Source organism: Halictus rubicundus, chromosome 9 (genome assembly GCF_050948215.1).
Source record: "Halictus rubicundus isolate RS-2024b chromosome 9, iyHalRubi1_principal, whole genome shotgun sequence".
NCBI lineage: Eukaryota > Metazoa > Arthropoda > Insecta > Hymenoptera > Halictidae > Halictus > Halictus rubicundus.
This window is the reverse complement of record NC_135157.1, coordinates 13,586,716-13,608,508: the sequence shown is the minus strand read 5'-3', so window position 1 is coordinate 13,608,508 and position 21,793 is coordinate 13,586,716. Positions and strand designations below refer to the sequence as shown.

Sequence of the window (21,793 nt, the reverse complement as noted above, 5' to 3'; positions counted from 1 at the left end):
GGGACCCGTCAAAATGACGGATTCTAATATTTTTAATTTACGAATATTGAGATTGTAAAGATGCATCCATGAGGAATTATTTAACAAATTGATTTGTTTGGATATATATTATTAAAAAGATGGCCATAAATTTTGAGAGATACAATCATGTTATTTTTGCAAAGTAATGTAAAATAGTCATTTTTAGTGCTCCGTAAACCTAGTGTTAACAAAGATATACGATTTTTAAAATTAGTAGGAGTCACTGTATATTGTTTTCAACGCTATAAAGCTCTTGTACCTTGCAATTTATACACAAAATTTTGATTTTGCATAAAGATCCGCAGCCTAGTTATCAATTTTGAAATACTTGTCCGAGTCAGTACAGTAAATAAAAATTAAAAAATTCTTCTATGGCGGCGTTCGGTGCTATTTTTCTGTAACAAATTTCCCAAGCGAATGAAACATTCGCTTCGATTATACCGGTAGATAGACTACTAATAAGGTAGACTAGCAACCCCTATTCCCTTCGAACGTAATTACTCATCCGAGAAGCTTCCCCAAAAGCACGAGTAGGCCGACAAGTACATTAAAAATTGCAGGTTGACAGGGTACCGGAGTGAAAATTAAAGAATTAGCCGGCGGCGGGGACGAGGAGACGCGAACAGGAGGGAGAAGGAGGGAAGAAAACAGCGAACGAGCGAACGAGCGGAAATGAGATTGAAAGAAAACGCGTTCGAAAAAAGAGGAAGAGTTTACAAAAGGTGTAAGGAGAAGAAAGGGCACGGCAAGGCACAACGGGGGAACGGGGAGGGGAGGGGAGTGACAGTCGAGAAGGGAGGTAGGGGGAGGAGAAAGAGAGAAGAAGCAGGGTTGGAGGAAGAGAGAAAGAGATGAGGAGGAGGGTTGGAGAGGAAGAAACGCGGCACGAGGGCTGCGTGCGAGAGTAAGAGGGAAACGAGTGCTGTGCGTTGTCGAAACGCGGCACGGCACGGCACGCCACGCCACGAATGTGCCACGCCGCGTGCGTTATGCTCGGCGTGGCGTTTGTGTGTCCTTGCGTCCTGGCCGGCACACCGCGCCTTGCCAGTTGCCATGCGGGACACCGGGTCCGTGGGTTGACGTCACTCTATCTACCCAACAGCCGAGTTAATATTGATAAGTAGAAGCGTGACATGCTCTGGAAGCCAGGATGAACGGAGATCAACTAGCAACGGAGCCGAATCATCGAAGGTCCGCGCGTCCGCCGGTATTATGGGCCACCATGCGGTCCAATCTCGGGTATCGGAGCTTAACCCACACGGTGTTCAGTCTGTACACACACCGCCCGACCATAAGTGTTCGCGACACTCGACGCGATCTCATTAACGCTTTGATCGCCGAACTAGAAACCCGAAAAATTCAATAAAATCAAAGTAAGATATTTAACCCCTTAACTTGTACGCTCGAGTGAATTCGAGCGCGCTACACAGGCCAAACTGTGCACACTCGAGATAATTCGAGCGGCGTTGTATTTTATGCTGCTATAATTTTTCACGCTCGAATATAATCGAGAATTGAAAATAACAATGTGAAAGCAAAGAAAAATAATCGTTTTATTGATATTTATCGTTTACATGGGATTCTAAGCTATAACGCTTATTTATTCAAGAATAAAATATTGCCTTTTTCCATGGAACAAAAATTGATTTATTTTTGCCGGTTTTTTAAAAAAAAACTGTGCGTTAAGGGGTTAATCAGATAAAAATTGCAAAAAATTAAATGTATGATACTGAGCAATTCTCCAACTTTCTTGCATGTTACAGATCCTAATCAAGTTTAGTACAGTGAATGTATCAACGTAAAAATTCATTTTAAAACCTGCACAAGTAATTCCGTCATCGATCTTTGTCGCTTGCGCTGCTAATTTCGCAAGCGTTCAATGCATCGCTCGAAATCGAAAAAAACCAGTCCCCCCGCGAAGAGTTGAACGAGTCGACGGCGGCAAACCTGAGACGGTAGAAATTTATTCATTTCGGATTTGTCCTGAATGGCGAATTAGAATAATCAGATCCGCGTCTAGCGAGCATGCAGGCGTGCTTTTCGAGTGCTCTATGCAAGTTGTCAATGGGACGCAATATGGGCGATATGCATGATGGAGTGGGGGGATTAGCGAGGGGTCATGTAGATTCTTGAACGCTTGGAAACTCGAAATGGAGCAGGGGTGGACTCGTACCATCTGGTCTCTCAATATCAGGGGTCGGGTTTAGATCACAATAAGGGAAAAAAAATGTTAATGACCGGTCAATCCATTATTCCGTTCCGTGGCTTTCGATTTCTGATTAGCCGGCCTGCTCTTTGCGAATGCAATTCTGCTGGCCAGCAGAACGAAAAAAGAAATGCTTTCCTACGAGAGACATCAGAGTCCCAGTGGAAAAAATATATTTTCTTGTGTACTGTAATTTCCAAACTGATTCGGTGTGGCTAGACTTCCACTTGTGAACTGATTGTCCTAATCGTCAACTCGCGAGCGGCTCGAATAACGTGATCACCCAACGTCTGGGAACATCTACGTCACAAAAACGAAATCTAAGGCTGTATCTGTGGCGGTTCAGGCAGTTAGACCTTCGGCCAAAAGTGTTAATAATTGTGAACAGTTTTTCGGGAAGCGTGAAGTTTCGTTCGAGGCTGACTTTCCGGGAACAACTACTTGTTAACGAAGGAATTTATCGGTAGGTTTTATGGCTGTTCCGGGCTGCTTTGCTTTTACCGCAAAGCAAATATAGGGAAATGGTACGCCGGAGCTGATGTTAGGTAGGCAGAGCGGATCCAGTTTGCGAGAACGCGGCTGTGGTTAATCATGGCTTTCCAGGGCCAGATACGCGGCGCCTGTTAAACATTACTGATATGGTTTTTTCCCCGGCGGGACAAACGTCGCTGCTCAAGAATCCCACAGGAATTCACAGTCTGAATTGCTTCGACCCGCAATTCGCTCCAAAACGCATTTCTAGAGTGAAAAATTCTCAGCTAGTTTTTCGACTATTTATACGCTAGATATATTATTATTGTAGACTATTAACTAATATACAGTGTCACAAAAAATATTGTAACATTTCCCTTTGCGAAAAATGAGCTCAAAAATCACTCTTTTCCAGAAGGTATTTTTGGGACACCCTGTATATTAGCTCAACCAATTTTGTTTTATTCGTAATTCTATGCCGTAAACAAACGTATCAAATGCGGTACAGTGTTTCCAGTGTCAATCTTCGCTTCCTCGATAATTCGAAACAAAAGATTAATTGTTTGAGCTGAAAAAAAAAATGGTAGAAGTGTTGCGTTCCGGAAAATGATGGTGGTGTACCCCCATGGACTCGAGACGTGTATTCTGTTACGGTTTTCTTGCGGGGAGGATGGCGCCTGTACGGGCACAGCATGCTCGATTGTTTCTCTCGAATATTTTCTTTCGGAAAGAGAAAGCTGACCCTTCGAGAAGAGTTCGCCAGCCGCGTTACCTTATACCTTTCTGGGTTACCGGATCCGCGGATAAGAAAGACGATATCGACGCAAAAAACCTTCGGCGACGCAGATAGCGACCAACCTCGAAAATCGTCTCGAATCTGTGGCCATGCGCATCATAAAAATGACGAATCGATCGTCGTTTGCGACAAACAAATATCTTCCGAAAGCTTTAAGTTTTACATGCAAACTCCTAAAACCGATCTTCAATATTTATTTATTAAAGTGCTTGTAATTGTTAACTACCGTATAAAAAAATAATTGCAAATGTGAAGCTTCTTCGTTCGAGCACACGACTTTTTTCCGGGCCAACCTGTACACCCGGAGGTGTGTTTTACTGAATATTTTGAAATTTCTTTCCTCGGGAGACCTCGGAGTGTCATTTGGCAGTCGAAAAATACAAGGCGGCGTCGCTGGGGGTTAATAACCTTTCGATAATGTTTACAGAGTTGATTCGGGAACTGCGACGACACGCGCGACTATTCAATCGTGTCTATTCTTTGCGTTCCCGGTGCAAATTGTGCTCGAGGGTGAGAACCTCCGGATGCACCGCGCTTTCTTTCTGCCCGTGTGTCGTGTGCAATACGAACGCAGAAGGTATAACATATGCGCGAGCGAGAGGAAAGCGCGGAGGCTGAAAAGAGAATGGTATATGCCGGTGACCGAAAGACGAAAAAAGACGAGGAAAGAAAAACACGGGGACCGGTGCATGTTCTCTCTACGCATGCCACGTGTTTTACCACCTGCCTTGGGCTAGGCGCTCCATAATGTGGAAAAAAGTGTACGCACGAAACATTTAAATACACGGCTACCGCGAGAACGTTTGCCGAGAACAACGGAGTCCTTTGGCGTTGCATAAAATCTGCCTGACTGGACCGACGTTGATAATCGAGTCGCGGAATTTAAGATATCTCGGTATCAACGTATTGCCTATCGGCGATTACTTAATGTTTCAAAATTTATAGACCACAGCTAAGAATTTATTAAACGATTTTTCACCTAATAATTTCTTTTAAATATATTATCTAAAAGAAGATTTGTAACGTATAGACTAATTTTACGTAAAAACTTACTGTCTAATTATATTACTAAACTGCAAATTTCTACTGTACAAGATAAAAACAGCAGTTAAATAGAAATATGTATTGTCCCGCAATAATTTTAGGAAATTGAAAATAATGTATTTTTCTTAAGCGTATATAAAATTTGCAGTCAAACTATTACCATTATACGTAGCGGAAAAGACTGAGAGGAACCGCTATTGGAAGTCGAAATAAACGTTAAAGTCGAATGCCATCGGTACGGAGTCCGTTGCGGCTCGTCGACATTTAAATTCTTAGCATTTCGCGCTGAAAATATATCCCCTGTATTGGTTACGGGGCGATTAAGATGTGCGAAAATAAATGATTGGAAGAAAAACGCGACTCGAAAAACCGTGTGCACCGCGCAAACGAGTTTCTGGCGCGATCCGTTTGATTCTGCCGCCCGGCGTTCGAATGGGTTCGTGAACCGAGTTTAATGCCTGCGAACGGACCGGAGCGCGATCCGATCGTGATACGATCGGGCGAATTTCTTGGCCCGCGGGTTGCACGGTTCTAATCGAAATCCTATCAACCGTTTAAACCATGTAATTGTATGCTTTATTTGAGCGACATGATACAGTCGGCGTATCGACCTTAATTCATGTTTATTATGGAACGCGATGGAGGACGGACGGACGGACGGGCGAACGAACGGGCGAGAACGCGGCGACGACGATTTAAGTTGACGAGAAAGAGATAATGGGAACTTACCTCTTCTCGGCAATCCACATATCGTTCAGTACTGCATCATTCGCTGACGAACGGCCGGACCAGAAACAGGAACGTTACGATACGAATTTCGAATATATATCTCCTCCGGTCGTCGAACTCAACAACATGGCCGAACTCACCCTCGGCTAACAAGGATTCGCAACGTCGTCTAAGGGAAAGGACGTCCGAGAGACTGTGTGTCAAAGCCCGAATGCTCCCCGACAAGTGTGTACGGAATACGAAGGTCGTGACTCGGTACCTGTGCGCGTTCAATACGCCAGTTTTTGTTTGTAGACGGTATTTGACAGAAGTCACTTAGATCTCGCATTGGCGAATTATGGGGTCATTCGGAATTTACGTAGCAGGGTATTTTTCGCACGGGAGTCGTCCGAAATGTCCACAGGCTTGCCACCTATCGGTAGAATGGTAAACTGTACTGTTTACTGTTTTACCGTCACGATCGATTTCGCGAATCTTGGATAAGTATACAGAGACGAGATCGTATAGGAATACACTAATCACTCGATATATTTTTCTCGTCGATTTTCTACTTTTTAGAGATCCATTAGCACAGAGGAAATGAGAGTTCTCACGCCCGGGATTTTAGTGTCCCCGGTATAGTGCTGCCCCCTAGTCTAATTTTTAGCCTGGACCAGAACCTGCATCATTAACAGCGGATTCCAAATAATGCCAGAGTGGATACTACTTCTATGTTAAAAGAGGCTCTTCTATGTAGGCTCTGATCCCGCTTAAAAGATGATGCAGGTTCTAATACAGGCTAAAAAGATGATGCAGGTTCTGTTCCAAGCTAAAAAGATGATGCAGGTTCTGTTCCAGGCTAAAAAGATGATGCAGAAAAGTGGGGGCACTAAAATTCCGAGCATGAGCAATCTCATTTCCTCTCTGCCATTATTATTTTCGTGTCAAGCTGAACACTACCGATAACTCGTGAATTTAAAATTGTTTAGTACGAATTCATGTATGTAGAGGGCGCAAGAAAACCAGTGATTTTTTAGCTGTGTCTGTACTTCAGTGGACTTTTTCATGCGTTCCGTAACCCATCCATTACAATTTTTATTAACAGAATAAGTAGTTTCGCAATTAAACAAATTTCGTTGACAATATATTAAAAGATATTACCTGCGAAAATTTGCAACTCCACCAGTTGTAATTTTCTTCATTGTAAATAGTCCTTAAGGAAGGTTAGGTCAAGCAACTTCATTTCAATTTGTAAGCAATTCATTTAGTGAAAAACTTTATTTCAATTGAAAAATCCAGTTCGTTTTAGCTTACTTTTTTACTTTTGAAAATTTCGCCGTTTGTCATTTCAAATTTATCTTGAAAATTTTAATTGACTTTCACCAGAGTTCTCAATTAAACAGATAAACGTATCTAATGAATTTTTTGAGATTACGAGGGTAAATTTCACCCGAAAAGATTATTAATACGTTAATGAAACTACAGCTAGCATTTTCCAAGCAGTACTTAAAGTTCGCGCCAAGTTCAGGAGAGCGATTTTTGATTTGTTGTGTTTGCATAAAAGCAACGGACAAGATACCGGAAATGTGTTTCGGTTCTGTTCCCGCCAAAGCGACCTGTGCCAAGCGTTAGAATGCTTATCCTTCGATTCGAGATCGTTCGCTTCATATCAGATTAATTTGGAAATACGGTTTAAACGGGTAGGACTTGGATAACGATTTTTCCAATCGGTCATCGTTAAATACGGATCATTCAGTGAACATTTTAGTTAAACAACAACAACGATGGCCAAAGTTCAGCTAGCGAACGTAGCTGTTCTCGACAATCCTTCGCCGTTTTTAAACCCGTTCCAATTTGAAGTCACGTTTGAATGTATCGAAGAATTAAAAGAAGGTACTATCCATAATCTTTGTTCTCATTTATAAGTATAAGTATACGTTTACTTCTGTGATACTTGAATTAATAGCATTTCTTAATGCTTTGAACACTATACTAGGTTAGTTTAAACGGTCCAGTGGTATGTTCTCCAAGGACACATAAATGTATTATTTTTTTCTAGTTTGAACTTTCAGAAAAGTATTGATAGTGGTTAGTTAAATATGTTTTCCTTCGCAAAATAAATTTTCCTAATTAATTGTATAATTGAAATAAATAACGTTGTATGGTTACTAACGATTGCAGATTTAGAATGGAAAATGATCTATGTCGGCAGTGCCGAATCCGAGGAATTTGATCAGGTTTTAGACACAATATACGTTGGTCCAATCCCTGAGGGAAGACATATGTTCGTATTTCAGGTAAATTAACAACATGAAAAACAATTAAATTGTACACCAAATTTGTTAACCCAAAGATTATAGTGCCTATAATTTAAATTCCACTTGGTATTTGAATATGTGTTTAATATACCAATTTACTTTTAGGCTGATCCTCCAGACGTCAGCAGAATACCAGTCAATGATGCTTTGGGGGTTACAGTTGTATTGTTAACTTGTTCATACAGAGGACATGAATTTGTGCGCGTTGGCTACTTTATAAACAATGAATATACAGATGCCGAACTGAGAGAAAATCCACCACCGCAACCACAGTTCGACAAAGTACAACGAAACATCTTAGGAGACAAACCACGTGTTACTAGATTCAAGATAAATTGGGATGATAGTGCAAGTTCGACAACGAACAATGTACCAGAGGGCATGGACGCACAATCTTTAGAAGAAACATCGCAAGATGCGCCAACGTCCACGCTGGGCTTTACAGAAAGCACACACAATAGCATGGAAGTAATGTGAATGTCTGTCGATTGGGAACATTGTGTGAACTAATGCAGTTGTAATGTGAAGAATGAAGTAGTACCTGGAAAGAAGAATAAAATGGAAAGAAAATACATATATTTGGATACATCAAAGAAGAAACATTAAGAGATATGGGTAGCCTTTTGTACAATGTACATGAACCGATTTCCTTTTGTTAAAAAAAAAAGATCTTGCAAGTTGAAAAGAAGTTACATACGATAATGTTAAACGTCTTTGAGATTGAAGTTATAATCATTACCGGTATTCTATGCAGAAATACTTGCATTAAAGAACAATCAAGAATAATTTATAATATGTTATTACAAATCCGACAGAAGGCAAAAATGTGAAGTTTGCGAGACTATTCTAAAGCTTAAACTAAACTAATTAATCTTCTATTAGTAACTGTTTAACATAAAAGAAATAAGAGGGTCTACGAAAATAAAACGCGATACGAATTTGCAATTTTTTGTTCCAAAGTTGTGGTTGCAAAACAAAAGAAAAAGTTTCAAACATTAGCTCTTACTAGACGTAATTTAAGACGATCTATTATGAGATTCTAGGAGCATCTATAACTTTGTGTTGAATACTTCAAGTATTACGTTATGGCTTATTATTGTACGGTAAATTAATAGAAATAAGGCTGTTCACATTTCATCAGTGTATGTACATATATACTAAATCAAGAAATATACATTATGTTTTTTACTTCATTAAATCTTGTTTTCAACTTTTTCATCCCTTGTAAGTTCACAACCAATATTTTATTGTTACGAGAGAGGGTCGAGAAGTTTGCGGAACAAAGAGATCGTTAATGACACTACCTGCTGATTATTCCTTCATTCAATAAAAAGATCAATTTTAAGAAATGTATGATGACAATACAGATATAGTAATAGTGGACATTCTGGGAATATGTTTTTTTTTTCATTTATTTCACATGTATTATCCATTATTGGTGACCTCCATAATGGCAGTCAAAAATTTTAGCACCAGTCACCAATAACCCTAGCAACCGTCGTGCGTGTTAAGTGATACGATAATCAGAATACAAAGGCGGCAAGAAGTAGAAAGGGTATAAGATAGCAAGCAGACCATAACTATATACAATAACATAATATTGATATGTGGGTGGTAAGATGTGCCCTCCGTTGAGCTCCACAATTTTAATTGTGTACAATTGTGTTGATACGTCACGCGTCACGCGTGCGGTCGCCGGCTATCAAATTACAGTCTCAAACCATATCGATAACGGCGGCGTACGGCTTACTTATCTATGTACGCAAACAAAATATAGAATGGATTAAACTTTTTGTAAACCTTTAAGAATCGCTATATTCAGTTTTAACAAATGTGCTAAAAAAAATTTCATTGCCAATTGGATTAATTATTCAAACTCTCTTCTACTGCAATATATTTTTATTGTTATACATATAGTATTTCAATTTGAACGTCAATCAAATTAGTGGATTTGATAGAAATAATTTCACATAATTTACATGACAATTCATATTTTTAATCAACGATTTTTCAACAGAATGTTTGCAAGTGCTATTCGCAAGAAAATTGCGCGCTCCCATTTTATGTTATATTTTGTTGTTATGGAAGGAACAAAGCGTGGTGATTGGTGGTGATAGACTGGCGGAAAATTTATCGATGCAATGAAGGGCGCGAAGCGCATAAGGATCCTCCTTCGATAGGGGGCTCTGGATTTACTCTGGAAGGTTCGGAAGCTGATAGGGCTACATCACTACGGAGAGCGACTCCCCCACTCTGCCGCCTCCTCTCCTCCCACCTGAGAGCGCGACAGGTTCAGCCGGATCAGGTTCAGACACGCTTCTGCACGCTCCAGTATGGAATGAACTAGCGTCCAGAGAAGACCGACTACGGGACTGAAAGAGGTTGACGTATCGAGAAAGTGTGTTCGAATGAACCTGTCAGAATTATACAGACAATTATTACGCATATGCGATTACAACTGTGAAACGTACTTCGAGGCCCTCTACAGACGCATCATTTCTTCCAATGGTGAGTGTACTTCAACTCTTGAAATTCCTAGTTACGTCGCACAATGTAAAATTTTGTTCCTAACGTCGTGTTCATCTATTCCTCTTCCCGGTAAGATCAATTAACTTGATACGATAACTTCAAAGAATCTTGCCGAGATAAATTAACAATAAATATCTCGCGAATATGAACACATATGCGTACAGATTCACGACCTCGTTAAAGAGGTAATCAAACGGAACATTTAGAGCGATGTGTATCGCGGAAAAGGCCAGCGAGATGAAATGCGTAGAAGAATGAACTATTATATGATTTTCAATTGTTACACAAATTCAACGCTGGAAACAAGTGCAGTTTTAGTTGATCCGCAAAGATTCTTGATCTCGTTCGTTCTCCGTCCTTCTTCTCCCTTCTCTCTCTTACTCTTCTAGCGTGATTTCATCATCATGCATCAACATTTGGGAAATTGATTTTCCGTGAATTTTTCCGTGCAATTTTTCCGTGAAAATTGATATCGATAACGCGTACGGAGAAAAGTAACTTTTTATTTCCCATACGAGTGCTGTACTGTGATTATCGGTAACGTGCGACGCAGTTTTTTTTTAGTTCTATGAGAACAACGTGACAAATGAAAGTCGAAGGTAGTCGAATAATTTAATGCGCATCATTTGATCGAGAATCGAGCGGAATTTTTATTACTGAAACCGGAATGATTTTCTGGTACTAGCTGCGCAACGCCGGTGTCCCGCGGTCACACCGCCGATGAGTCATACAGCAACCGTACCAGGAGTATTCGTATGCATCCTCATGGAAACAGATAGGAGCGAATCAGGGCCAATTACAGTCTTCGATTTTTCAAGATTTTTATCATTTTATTGTACCGTAAATCTACTTTGTTCATATATTCAAGCATAACGTTGTCAGATAAACGTTTAGTAACAGATAAGGGAACACTTTTTTTGTCTTTCCTTGTCGTATTATTGTTTACGTCGTAGTTCAGTCACACGTGGCTCGTTCATATTGTTCTTACATGTCAATAAAAAGTATTAGTTTCGTAATGCGAAGCGCGTGGTTCTATCGTAAGGATAGAATCGGCGAAAATTAAACGTTCGGGGAAAAATGATCATTTTTATCGATTTAATTATGCGTATTTAATGAAAAGCATATCCATGTTACGTTTCTGTAGGTATAGTTGTGATTGTAATTCTAATTCGGGTTGAGAGCATGCAGCGCATAAGAATAAAGATATAATTTCCACAACTTATTAAAAAAATTCGGTGAGTCATTATTTGCTGCGTTATTAGATGTATGTTGAGAATTGACGAATATTTAGGTGTCAATTAGAAAGAATAGATTATGCTCGAGGTGAATAAAGATTTATGATGGTTAAAATAATGACTATTGAATTTGATTTTGACTATTATAAGCAACAAGTATTTTATGATCGAGAACAAAATTCATACTCGAATGGCGGACGGCTACCCTCCACAAAATGGCGGCCCTTCGAGACATCGAAATTCGCTTGCTCATGCTTTTGAACCTTGATCATTTCGTAGAGAACAATGCGGGAAAATCGCGTTCTACGGGAACTTAATATTTATTTCTTTAACTGCATAAGTTTTCTACAGCAATCGGTAAACACCGTTGGTTAAAATCTTAAAAAAAAATGAATATTATAAAATTTTATTTTTAATACTGAAGTCGCTTTCGGAAGCGTTCGCGAAATATGAAACTTTACAATTAAATAATTAATGATGCTAAGATTGTTATTTTTTAAATAATTTGAGTCTATAAAATATATCAAATAACAAAATACTTTAATCTTTTTAATTTTTGTTGAATTTTTTTTAACCATTTTTTGTTGAATTATATACCGAACCTACTACGCATAATAGAATCGCGTCCATATGATTACTAATAAAATATTTCATTATTTAATTGCCACAATCTTATTCTATCTATTTTAATTGATCACTTATTATTTTTATCGTATTACATTTGAACGGCCATAGAAATTACGCGTTTGCAGCAAAAATTTTAAATTTCGATGAAATTTAAATATTAACTAGCACGCAGTTTACGGAGATTGTAAAATTTGTAATAATTTTTCGAAAAGATATACAAGCGATAATGTATTTTAAAATAACAATTTTTTTATAGGGTACGATCGAGGAAGGATTCTGTCGTGACGACGTGGACTGTTCGGAGAAACAGTATTGTTATCACGTATCGGGACAATGCGTGAATTATACTTTATGCAGCAGATACAACCGGGCAGAAAATATCAAACCTGCCCGAAGTGCATCGCAATGTGGGCCGTGTCTTCCTAAGTAATTTATATATTATATTTGTATATTTATATTAAAAGATATTTGTGCTTAAAATACTGAAGAGGTTAGTTTCTATGTTCTTGCTAATTACAATATATTTGTCAACAGTTATAATGCTGAAGAATTGGGAACAGGAGAATTTTCTCATCTGTGCAAGAAGATAAACGCCCCTGAGAATGTTTCTGGTAAGTCAAGTTAAAAAAATATTAATAAAACATTCCTTATCACTGTTCACTTTTAAAATACATAAATGTATAATGAATTTCTATTTTTATCTTATTTTAACAGGAGATGGCAATGGAAATACTATTTGGATTGTTTGTACATCAATTGGTGTAGTAGCGGTCATTATTTTAATTGTTATAGGTTGTGTAATATTTTTTAAACGACGTAAGTAAACATGTTTATGGTTTAATACATACAATGAAACTGTGTATTATTATGGGTTTTAATATTATTATTGTTGTAATATTATTTTATAGGAGGTAGAAAGTGTAAGATCGATAAATCTGAATTCTGTGATGGTATTTGCGTGATGCAACCAACTGCCCCACCAGTAGAAAGCAGTGAGTATTATTAAATATTTTAGTAAATATTTTCACAGTTACACTACACGGTATACTTAACTTACTTCACACATGCAACACTTGCGTAAGAATAGAATGCAATAGGTAGTTTCTTTTTTTTTAAATCTTATTCATATGTAGATAGATTATAGAATAGCTTGCTGTCTGTTTGCAGTTGTTTATACATGTACGTATACATAATGTTCCGTGTTCTCTTTTAAATTTTAAATAGAAAATAATGTGTGACAAATTGACAGCAATGCATAAATCAAATAATATGGGCACTGTAGTTTGCTTTGTCTATCATAATTATTCACTTCTTAACATTTTCTTGTATTTGTTTCCAGTACTAACTGTGCATTAAAACGGTTAATTTTTTTTTTTTACAAAGAATACGAATATTTTATTACAGTATACCTACCTACTTGAACGCTGAATTAACTGCAAGCTGTTCAAAACGCGGTAATAGGTAGCATAGAATAATGTATGTTACATCAACAGCGATTACAGAATACTCAACATGTTTTCTCATGCAAAACATATTTTACAGGTCCTTTCATTGATCATCCAAAGAATTTGTCATACACGCCATTCAACAACAATAAAATTTTAAAAGATAAAAATAGACTGGTAAATGCAAGTGTATTTAAGCATCCAAGTTGGGTTTCATGTGATCCGAACTACGAAAACAATTTAAATAACAATCATGATAGTACGAATACACTGGAGCAATTCAATACCACATTTGAAAGACCATCTGCCAATGATAATCCCAATGTACTGGTTCCAGCGTAAGTAAATAACTCTCCTAGTTGTAAACAGTATTTCTGTAACTAATTTTTAAAATCATTATTATTATTATTTAATTATTTTAAAAGAACACAAATGTTATAAAATGCTATAAAATGTTTATACATTCATTTTTAGACAATTAACAGAAGGACAGACTGACAGAAATGTAACAGAATTTGGAAGAGAGCAAGTTGAAAACAGTGCTAATGCGGCATTAGTTCAAAGAAATAACTCTAATGTAACTGGGGATGATACCGCAAATAACAATAACAGTGAAAATAACAATGGTAATGGTTCTACATCAGGATCGAACAATACTCGAGATGGTAGAGAACGAGCTCGGAGTTCAAATATTTTAATTGCTCAGATAAACGTAAATGTGCTCAATCATGACTGATGATCTTATAAACGAAAGGGAAAAAGATATTACAATGTAATATTTTATCACACAAGTGCCTGAATTTAATGAAAATATTATCCAGTTTATGTGGTAAATAATTAGTTTAATATTGTTGAAATTCATAGCAAGAAATTGTATATTTTTACATTTATTTTATTTTGTTTCTATTTAGGTCATAATACTTCAAGAGAAAGATTCAAACATAAAAAGGACAAAATATTAAAAATGAACGACTACAAAGAAGCCTATAGTTAACAAACATTGCAAACAGACTATCGAGATTTCTATTTCGAGTTTATTCCAATTTCAAACACATTCTCAACAAAATTGTTTCAATTGCTGTATTTAAATTGTTAATATTATGGCCTTCTGTGGCATCTTATTCAATTTTATTCTCTTATTGTTATCATAATTTTAATGATGTTGCATTTTTTTAAAAATTGAATAGATGGACAGAAATTAAGTGGATAAATAATTATTAAGTAGTTAAAGGACTTGTGTATATTTTAAATATTAAGTAAGGTCCTTGTTATTATATAACATTAATACGCCATAGTCTTGCATTTCATCTTCAAAAAAGTATTACTCCTTAACTGCTAACTTATTTGATAGCAGCTATTGCGATTAATACACTATCTCTTGACAATTAAGATGTTAGGACCAATATTTTGTAACGCCTATATGATAGCAAACATTGGATAAAAATTAAGAGGTGTGCGAGAACCCGAAAATGTCGGTTCGGTTGGGACAAGAATTTTTTCAGAATCGGGCGGGTCTCAAAAATATCGAGATTCCTGAAAATTTCAGGAATAGCTTTGAAATCGCGTCGTTGTTTATGTTGATACAAACCTAAATATCTAGTCCCGAAATGTCGTTCGGGTTCCCTATACTTTCGGGAATCCCGATCTGTTCCCGACTCATCCCGAGATCGGATTCCCGACATTTTCGAGTTCTTGCACATCTTTAATAAAAATGTGATCTTTAAAAGACATTTTCGTTAAGTTCTAAATATTTATATTATCGCCAATTATGAAATATGACGATTCGAAAAGTCATTAGATAGAATGGATTTAGTGATCATTATCGACATATTGTGTTGTAAAACCTCAATATCTCTTGTAGACTTAAGTGCATTAGACACATTACATATTCATGAATCTTCTAATCAGGTGCATACTGCACCCAGATTATGTTTATTATGTAATAATATCATATCTTCGTAAAATTATAGTTTTCAAGATTTCATACTTATATACCATTATGATAAATATGCTAAAGGTGCGTTAATTAACATATCACAATTAAAAAGCATGGTACTTGTGAAAATGATCTCTGTTAAAATATTTGTGATACAAAATGATCTTAAAAATATATAAATTTGCATGTGAGACATCTACTTTTTGTATCCTTCCACACTTTAAAATACCCAAATATTCTTCCTCTTATTTTTCTTTTATATTTACGTATATTCTCAACAAAAAGGAATTATTGGGACTTCAGCGAAAATGTGTATACGTATAAGTATATCTATCTCATACTTGCATTTTTACTTCTCTTATCTCTCTGTCTTTTCTGACCTTGTAATGTATTAATATTGATTCAAAATATTTTAGCTTTTAATATTTTGTGTTTTGAAGAAAAGATACACTTCTTCTTCTACACCTCTAGTCAACGGTATTTTAAATGAACTTAAAATTTGCTACCAGCAGGCCGTGCATCAGCAACTAGTATTTTTGATAGTCCATGTTGTTGGCAGTAATGCATGGTGACAATTTAAATTTTACGAGTGAAGGTTGCTGACAACTCACGTAGAGTTTGCATTGGAATTTATATTTTTCTATCTGTTGTAAATATTGTTAACAAAACAAGAATGGACGATATAATGGCTTTGAAGAACAAGCATGTGAAAGTTACGGACGTACAGATGAAGGAGTTATTACAAAACAAACTAATCTTAATAGATCATGTCAAAGCTAAACACGACCAATGCTGCAACGGTAATTAATTGTATTACATTTTTGCCGTTTTAGAGCCGAAAAAGGTACTTTTCCTTTTTTTTTACTTTTTTGTAGAAGATGAAAAGAAAATCCAGGAATTAATGTCAGAACTAACCTGCTTGGAAAAATGTCTTCAATCTGAAAAACAAACACTGGAGTACAAGGAACACGAATTAACTAAGCACTTAGACCACATAGTAATTGTTTTTGGTATTTAATATAACCCTTTTTCGTTTCGAATTTAAAAAGTATATTTTTATATAGGCGGAGTTGGAAGCTGAAAAGAACAAGCTTATGGAAGAGAATCATTCATTGGAGTTGCAGAGAAATAAACTTAAGACCCTCAAACGAAATACAAGAGATCAAGAATTATTGGATCAAGGAAGGTTTGTACTCGTACCATAATTTCTTTGCAACTAATAAATGTTATTCTTGTTTATTGACTTAACTTTTTTTATAGGAGAAAACATAACTTATACAAAGAATTAACCAGAATACGATGGAACTATGAAAAACTTAAAGAAAATGTTACGGGATGTATCCTTACAATTACTATCTAATTTATTTGTTTCAGCGATCTGTATTTATAGGAAACTTGTTATTTAAATAAAACTTATCCTTAACTACGATATCAGATGTATCAAATAAGGTGGATTATATTCATCATTTCTGTTATAATATTGATGATAGTAACTTGACTAATCTTTTGTGGCAGGAAGTGTGCCAGTCTACAGTACATACAGAAAGTGACTCCTGTAATAAAGAAAATATTATACAAAACAAGTAGACATTATGTATTTGTAAGAATAATTTAAAATTTTGTTATACATGTTTTAATTCTTTTTGTATATGAAAATAAATGAATTTTTCGTAATATATATCAATTAATACCCTTATAATCTTCAAGAATACGTTTATGTGTAGTTGTAATTTTGTAACAATTTAAAAAAATAAATGACTTCAAAAGAGAATATAAATTAAGAAAAAAGTCAACGAAAAGGAAATTGAATGCAATAATAATTAAACTGGAAATTATATTATTTCTTATACTTAATTCTATGAAAACTAAATTAAGGAGAAAATTTTTTTCATTGACCATATGATTTGTTGAGGTAAGGATAAGACAAAATAAAAATATTATTAATCATTATTAATATACATGTTCTTTTGTATTTTAAACATTTGTTTACAGTGTAAGTGCATGAAGGTCCGCAGTGCAATTCTAATTAACTGGAAACTAAATGTTTAAATTAGTGCGCCCTCGTTCGCTTTCTTCCTAAACGCATTCACGTTAGCGCATTCTGCAAGTTCTTGCCTATACGTAATTCCTAACCTGTCCGATTGATCGTGCTCTTTCTACTCGAATAAAAGTTACGCAGATGGCTAATTTTGGTTTCTGAAATTATTACGATACATTGACGACTGATTACGATTAACGAACAACATATATTCGAGTTGACATTCTCAATATATGATTGAGAAATAATCACTTTGAAAAATGTCAAGTCTGCTCCAAATAGTTCGTTCTCAAGGAATCAAAAACGGGCTTGCCTTGTTAGCTAAGCCAAAACATGTGAAACCAAATAATCTAATACAACGCCTCGTGTCATCAACACCTAAAAAGGACGACACTTCAGCAGATCAAGGAGTTGCTGTTAAAAAGGAATGGGTCTCCTTTGGGTTCGACGAGGATGATAAATTCACTGATCGGTTTCTTATGCACATAACATTGTTTGTTTCTGTTAGCATTTGCTTGGTGGGCGGTGCATTTATAATGGCATACTTGCCAGATCCAAGATACAGAGATTGGGCCCGCAGAGAGGCATATTTACAACTTCGTTACAGAGAGGAGAATGGGTTGCCTCAAATAGACCCCAATCTTGTGGATCCATCCAAGTTTACTCTACCCACTGATGAGGAATTAGGAGACATAGAGATAATTATTTAAATATTATCAGATCTTGTACATTAATAGTATTTCTTGTACTGGTGTATAAATAGAATAAATGGTTTTTCTAAAAAAAATATCTTCTACATTCTTCACAGTATTTCTAACATAATCGCAATACATTTCTAACATAATCGCAATACATTCATTCAGGAGAAATTATTTTACAAATATGATGTTTATAAGCTTCAAAATTTATTGATACTAACTGTTCAAATAATTCACAAATGTTTTAGTTTATCATTGTACAATTATATTGTATACAAATCGTACAAATTATACGTAATAACATGATACAGCAAATAATGAAAATTAAACTTGTATCAGTATATATTAAACTTATTTATTGTATAATTGAAAATTATAAGAGTAATATTTATAGTACAAACATGCGCAATGAAAATCGTAAGCAGCTGAACGAACGTAATACTTGTATCTTTTCTTAAATGCTTTAATTTAATCATAGTTTTCGTGATTATTTTAACTATGTACAGAATTACATAATCTTTCCCTTGCGTACCCAAGAACTTGTATATATTAGTTTAGACAAGTAATAAAGTATAAACGCACAAGAGTAGAGTGACACAGTATATTTGTAACACATGAATTGCGCTTTTAATTTCATTCATTGATATTCATTTCATTAGGAAATCAAAATTTTCTTAGAAACGAGACTATTGTTACTGTGTTGGTGTCATTGTAGACGTGGGAACCGTGTTCGCGCCGGGTATTTGATTTTGGTCAAGAACAGGCGTGTAAAAAGACGTACTCTGCGGTAGGCTTGCACTAACGGTAATGGGTGGCATTCCGGGTAGAGAAATCGGTACTGTTACTACTTGAGATTGAGGCACGTTAAACGGTACTCCGGTTGTCGTGGCACTTTGAATTGGATTCTGTATAATGGGTGGGCTGTATAGATCCTTGGGTAACTCGGCAGCAGCACCAGTTTCACTCAACATTGTTGTATTAGTGGCGAACGCTGGCAAAGGTGGAATAGTAGGCATGCCAGGTATATTTGGCATTATGTTTGGTTGAGGTGTAGCACTATTACCTAAATATAAATGTTGCAAATTAAGAACTATGAACGAGGTGAACATCTACTATAACTGTGAATGCAGTTCAAGTGTCTTTTGAAAAACAGACCATAGAACTGTAAATATTGCTTAATTACTAGGGGTGTGTGGGAACGAAAATCTCGACATTTCGGACTACTTTTATTTAATGCGACCATGGTTTCGGATATTTTGCGAAAGAAGTTTGAAACTGCAGTCGAAACCGATATCACAATGTTGTTGAATACGCGACCTAAACTATGTAGCCTCGGAAGGTACTTCTCAATCCCCGAAATTGCTTCGGGACCCGTCCTGATCCTGAAAAAAATTCTCGACCCGATACTTTCGGGATCCCGCACACCCCTATTAATTACTAATAATTTACCACTCATAACATTCATAGTCCCTTGATTGGACATCACATGTGGCATGGAAATAGTTGTAGATCCACCGACAGTAGCAGGATTCAATTGTGGAACAGTGTACGTCTGCACGTTTGGTGTATACATGGTTTGCGGTAATGTAGTAGTTTCAAGTTGAGCTTTGGTAGTGGCTTCTTGCGATGCAATGTAATTAGGTGGAATAGAGAAACCTGGTGGTATATTTGTCACCATATTACTTCCCCCGGGATGAGTGACAGTTGTGGTTGTCACTTGATTTAGAGCAGCAGACTTCGTAGTGCTCTGAAAAGTATCTTGGATAGTGAAAAAAGTTTGACTATAATCGATACAATAATTGAAACATTTGACACATACCGTGTACGAGTTATATGAATTAGGTTTGTGTTCTATCACGTTTCTAATTGGTATTCTATGAAGATATCCATATCCTATTCCGCAACCCAAGCTGTAAGATAACGTATTTGCATAAAATCTGAATTAAATTAACAAGCAAAAGAACGTGTCTATATACCTTCCCTCTCCACCCCACGTATGATTAGGTATAATTGTAACTTCTCTACAAGAATCATCTTCTGTGTTATATACATATAAATTTAGAGTACGCGATTCGTGCGCCTCTATCAAAGTGAACAAATCCTCGGACTCGTGCAACACCGAATCAGCACCAATAATGTAATCTGTGAATGGTCGTAAACCTGCTAATTCGGCAGGAGAAGATGGATGTACTTCCTACATACAATAATTATCCATAATTCACAAAAATGTTAGTCAATGTTCTCAATGCCTGTTACTCATTTTTCTACGATTTAATTATGCTTACTACATACTTACAAGGACATGCCAAACGTTTTCATTGGAACCCTCAAAGGAGCAAAATCTCACACTAACTCCAAGGAGACCCTGCCCACCCCACGTGAGACTAGGTACTATAACAGTTTGTCTCACAGATTGAGTTTTACTACTGTACACTGTAAGCGTTAATTTTTTGTCTACACCATCCTTAAGCAGTTCTTTTAAGGTATCATTATCCTGATTCTATAAAAAAATGATTGAATAAGTGACCACTCAAATACTTTCGATAATGATTTATGTAAAAGGTATATCTACAGCTAAATATGTTTAGTCTAATTTTTGCTCTTATTCATAATAGCATTAACTGTGCAATTATGATTTTATCAAAAGTAGTGGTAATCATGTATTGATTACTAAACAAGTAAAATTTGTACACGTCTGTTACAAAAATTGAAATGTCACACCTAATACATAAGATTTTAATTTAATAAAAAAATAATAGAAAAACAGACCAAGCGGGTATTTCCAATGGCTACAATGAAGTCGAAGAATGCTTCAAGGCCAGCTTCCTGTCCAGGAGAACCTTCTTGTACCTATTTTAATCGTAAAGACTAAATGAAATATTGTAATTATACCAGGCTATAGTTATGATTTAGCAATGTTTGCTTGATCAATTAGCAGCTGTACTAAAATTTTATTTAGTTGTTAGGTTCGTTATGTAGTGTAATATAGAGATATTCATTAGACAATAGCAAAATCTATATTTGTAAAGTGAATCAAAATATTCTGACAAATGTTCTTTACCCTCAGTATATGGTAACCTTCTGTCCCACCTCCAGGTATTTCAATACTGTGGGAGGATCCCATGTTTTACGAGCAGGCCACTTATGTCCCTTGATTCGAAGGAATAAAAATCATCAAAGCAATTGTCGTTTGGAAATTGATGAATTGAAATACAAAAGTATGTAACAGAAGGGTTTCACATAAACTCGTTGGTGACGTTGCTCATCATATGCAGAAGAGCACGATATGCATATGACTAGTTCAGTGGTACCAATATACAAAATCCTTTCTCAACTGTATAAAAATAATTATTTTAATTTTCAACTTTATTCGACTTCGTTTAATTCCTTAGGATGTTTAAACTAAGTATTCTCTAAAATTATACTTGAAAGGCGTAAGAAATTTTTGCCAATTGAAACGAAATTTTATACACACTCAGATTTCATCATTTCTCTAAATCGAAGAATGACGTAAAGGATAGGTCTAATATTTAATTATTCTAATACAAAACCAGTTTACAAAACAGGTATTCTGTGGAAATTTTTATTAAACTACTTTAGTACATGACAGACTTGTATGATTTGCGACCACATGATATCGATATCTATTGACGGACTTGTTTATGCCAGAAAATGTAATAAACTTGTTGCGAAAACAAAGCGGCGCGACGAACAGGTTAAG

General features: G+C 36.1%; 5 protein-coding genes across 5 annotated transcripts; 4 read left to right on the top strand and 1 right to left on the bottom strand.

Annotated features, from left to right (window-relative positions):
- The first annotated feature begins 6,561 nt into the window (after positions 1–6,561).
- Asf1 (histone chaperone asf1) lies at positions 6,562–8,762 on the top strand. The gene is made up of 3 exons (XM_076793275.1): positions 6,562–7,139; positions 7,428–7,543; positions 7,670–8,762. The coding sequence occupies exons 1-3, from the start codon at positions 7,031–7,033 to the stop codon at positions 8,039–8,041; spliced, it is 597 nt and encodes a 198-aa protein (XP_076649390.1). The 5' UTR covers positions 6,562–7,030; the 3' UTR covers positions 8,042–8,762.
- A 1,110-nt stretch (positions 8,763–9,872) lies between these two features.
- On the top strand, positions 9,873–15,527 carry LOC143357003 (uncharacterized). Its single transcript, XM_076793120.1, has 8 exons — positions 9,873–10,072; positions 12,212–12,381; positions 12,490–12,566; positions 12,670–12,771; positions 12,864–12,947; positions 13,498–13,738; positions 13,875–14,229; positions 14,312–15,527. Exons 1-7 carry the CDS (start codon positions 10,070–10,072, stop codon positions 14,134–14,136), a joined length of 939 nt encoding a protein of 312 aa, XP_076649235.1. The 5' UTR covers positions 9,873–10,069; the 3' UTR covers positions 14,137–14,229; positions 14,312–15,527.
- Positions 15,528–15,909: 382 nt separating this feature from the next.
- On the top strand, positions 15,910–17,010 carry LOC143356951 (uncharacterized). Its single transcript, XM_076793026.1, has 5 exons — positions 15,910–16,136; positions 16,212–16,333; positions 16,401–16,522; positions 16,597–16,673; positions 16,772–17,010. Exons 1-5 carry the CDS (start codon positions 16,010–16,012, stop codon positions 16,921–16,923), a joined length of 600 nt encoding a protein of 199 aa, XP_076649141.1. The 5' UTR covers positions 15,910–16,009; the 3' UTR covers positions 16,924–17,010.
- Positions 17,011–17,418: 408 nt separating this feature from the next.
- Np15.6 (NADH dehydrogenase [ubiquinone] 1 beta subcomplex subunit NP15.6) lies at positions 17,419–18,161 on the top strand. Its single transcript, XM_076792960.1, has one exon. It carries the CDS (start codon positions 17,635–17,637, stop codon positions 18,082–18,084), a length of 450 nt encoding a protein of 149 aa, XP_076649075.1. The 5' UTR covers positions 17,419–17,634; the 3' UTR covers positions 18,085–18,161.
- A 96-nt stretch (positions 18,162–18,257) lies between these two features.
- On the bottom strand, positions 18,258–21,368 carry Grasp65 (Golgi reassembly-stacking protein 2). Its single transcript, XM_076792959.1, has 7 exons — positions 21,134–21,368; positions 20,842–20,922; positions 20,369–20,572; positions 20,049–20,266; positions 19,892–19,982; positions 19,522–19,819; positions 18,258–19,135 (listed from the first exon to the last, which is right to left on the bottom strand). Exons 1-7 carry the CDS (start codon positions 21,194–21,196, stop codon positions 18,765–18,767), a joined length of 1,326 nt encoding a protein of 441 aa, XP_076649074.1. The 5' UTR covers positions 21,197–21,368; the 3' UTR covers positions 18,258–18,764.
- Between the last annotated feature and the right edge of the window lie 425 nt (positions 21,369–21,793).

Coding starts and splice junctions, on each gene's coding strand:
- Grasp65 (XM_076792959.1), bottom strand. CDS start 21,196: ATGGGATCCTCCCACAGTATTGAAATACCTGGAGGTGGGACAGAAGGT. Junction 19,983..20,048: donor ACGTGGGGTGGAGAGGGAAG/GTATATAGACAC, acceptor GTTATCTTACAG/CTTGGGTTGCGGAATAGGAT. Junction 19,820..19,891: donor ATTCATATAACTCGTACACG/GTATGTGTCAAA, acceptor GATACTTTTCAG/AGCACTACGAAGTCTGCTGC.
- Np15.6 (XM_076792960.1), top strand. CDS start 17,635: ATGTCAAGTCTGCTCCAAATAGTTCGTTCTCAAGGAATCAAAAACGGG.
- LOC143357003 (XM_076793120.1), top strand. Junction 12,382..12,489: donor TGTGGGCCGTGTCTTCCTAA/GTAATTTATATA, acceptor ATTTGTCAACAG/TTATAATGCTGAAGAATTGG. Junction 12,948..13,497: donor TGCCCCACCAGTAGAAAGCA/GTGAGTATTATT, acceptor CATATTTTACAG/GTCCTTTCATTGATCATCCA.
- Asf1 (XM_076793275.1), top strand. CDS start 7,031: ATGGCCAAAGTTCAGCTAGCGAACGTAGCTGTTCTCGACAATCCTTCG. Junction 7,140..7,427: donor TATCGAAGAATTAAAAGAAG/GTACTATCCATA, acceptor TAACGATTGCAG/ATTTAGAATGGAAAATGATC. Junction 7,544..7,669: donor GACATATGTTCGTATTTCAG/GTAAATTAACAA, acceptor ATTTACTTTTAG/GCTGATCCTCCAGACGTCAG.
- LOC143356951 (XM_076793026.1), top strand. CDS start 16,010: ATGGACGATATAATGGCTTTGAAGAACAAGCATGTGAAAGTTACGGAC. Junction 16,137..16,211: donor ACACGACCAATGCTGCAACG/GTAATTAATTGT, acceptor ACTTTTTTGTAG/AAGATGAAAAGAAAATCCAG. Junction 16,523..16,596: donor GAATTATTGGATCAAGGAAG/GTTTGTACTCGT, acceptor CTTTTTTTATAG/GAGAAAACATAACTTATACA.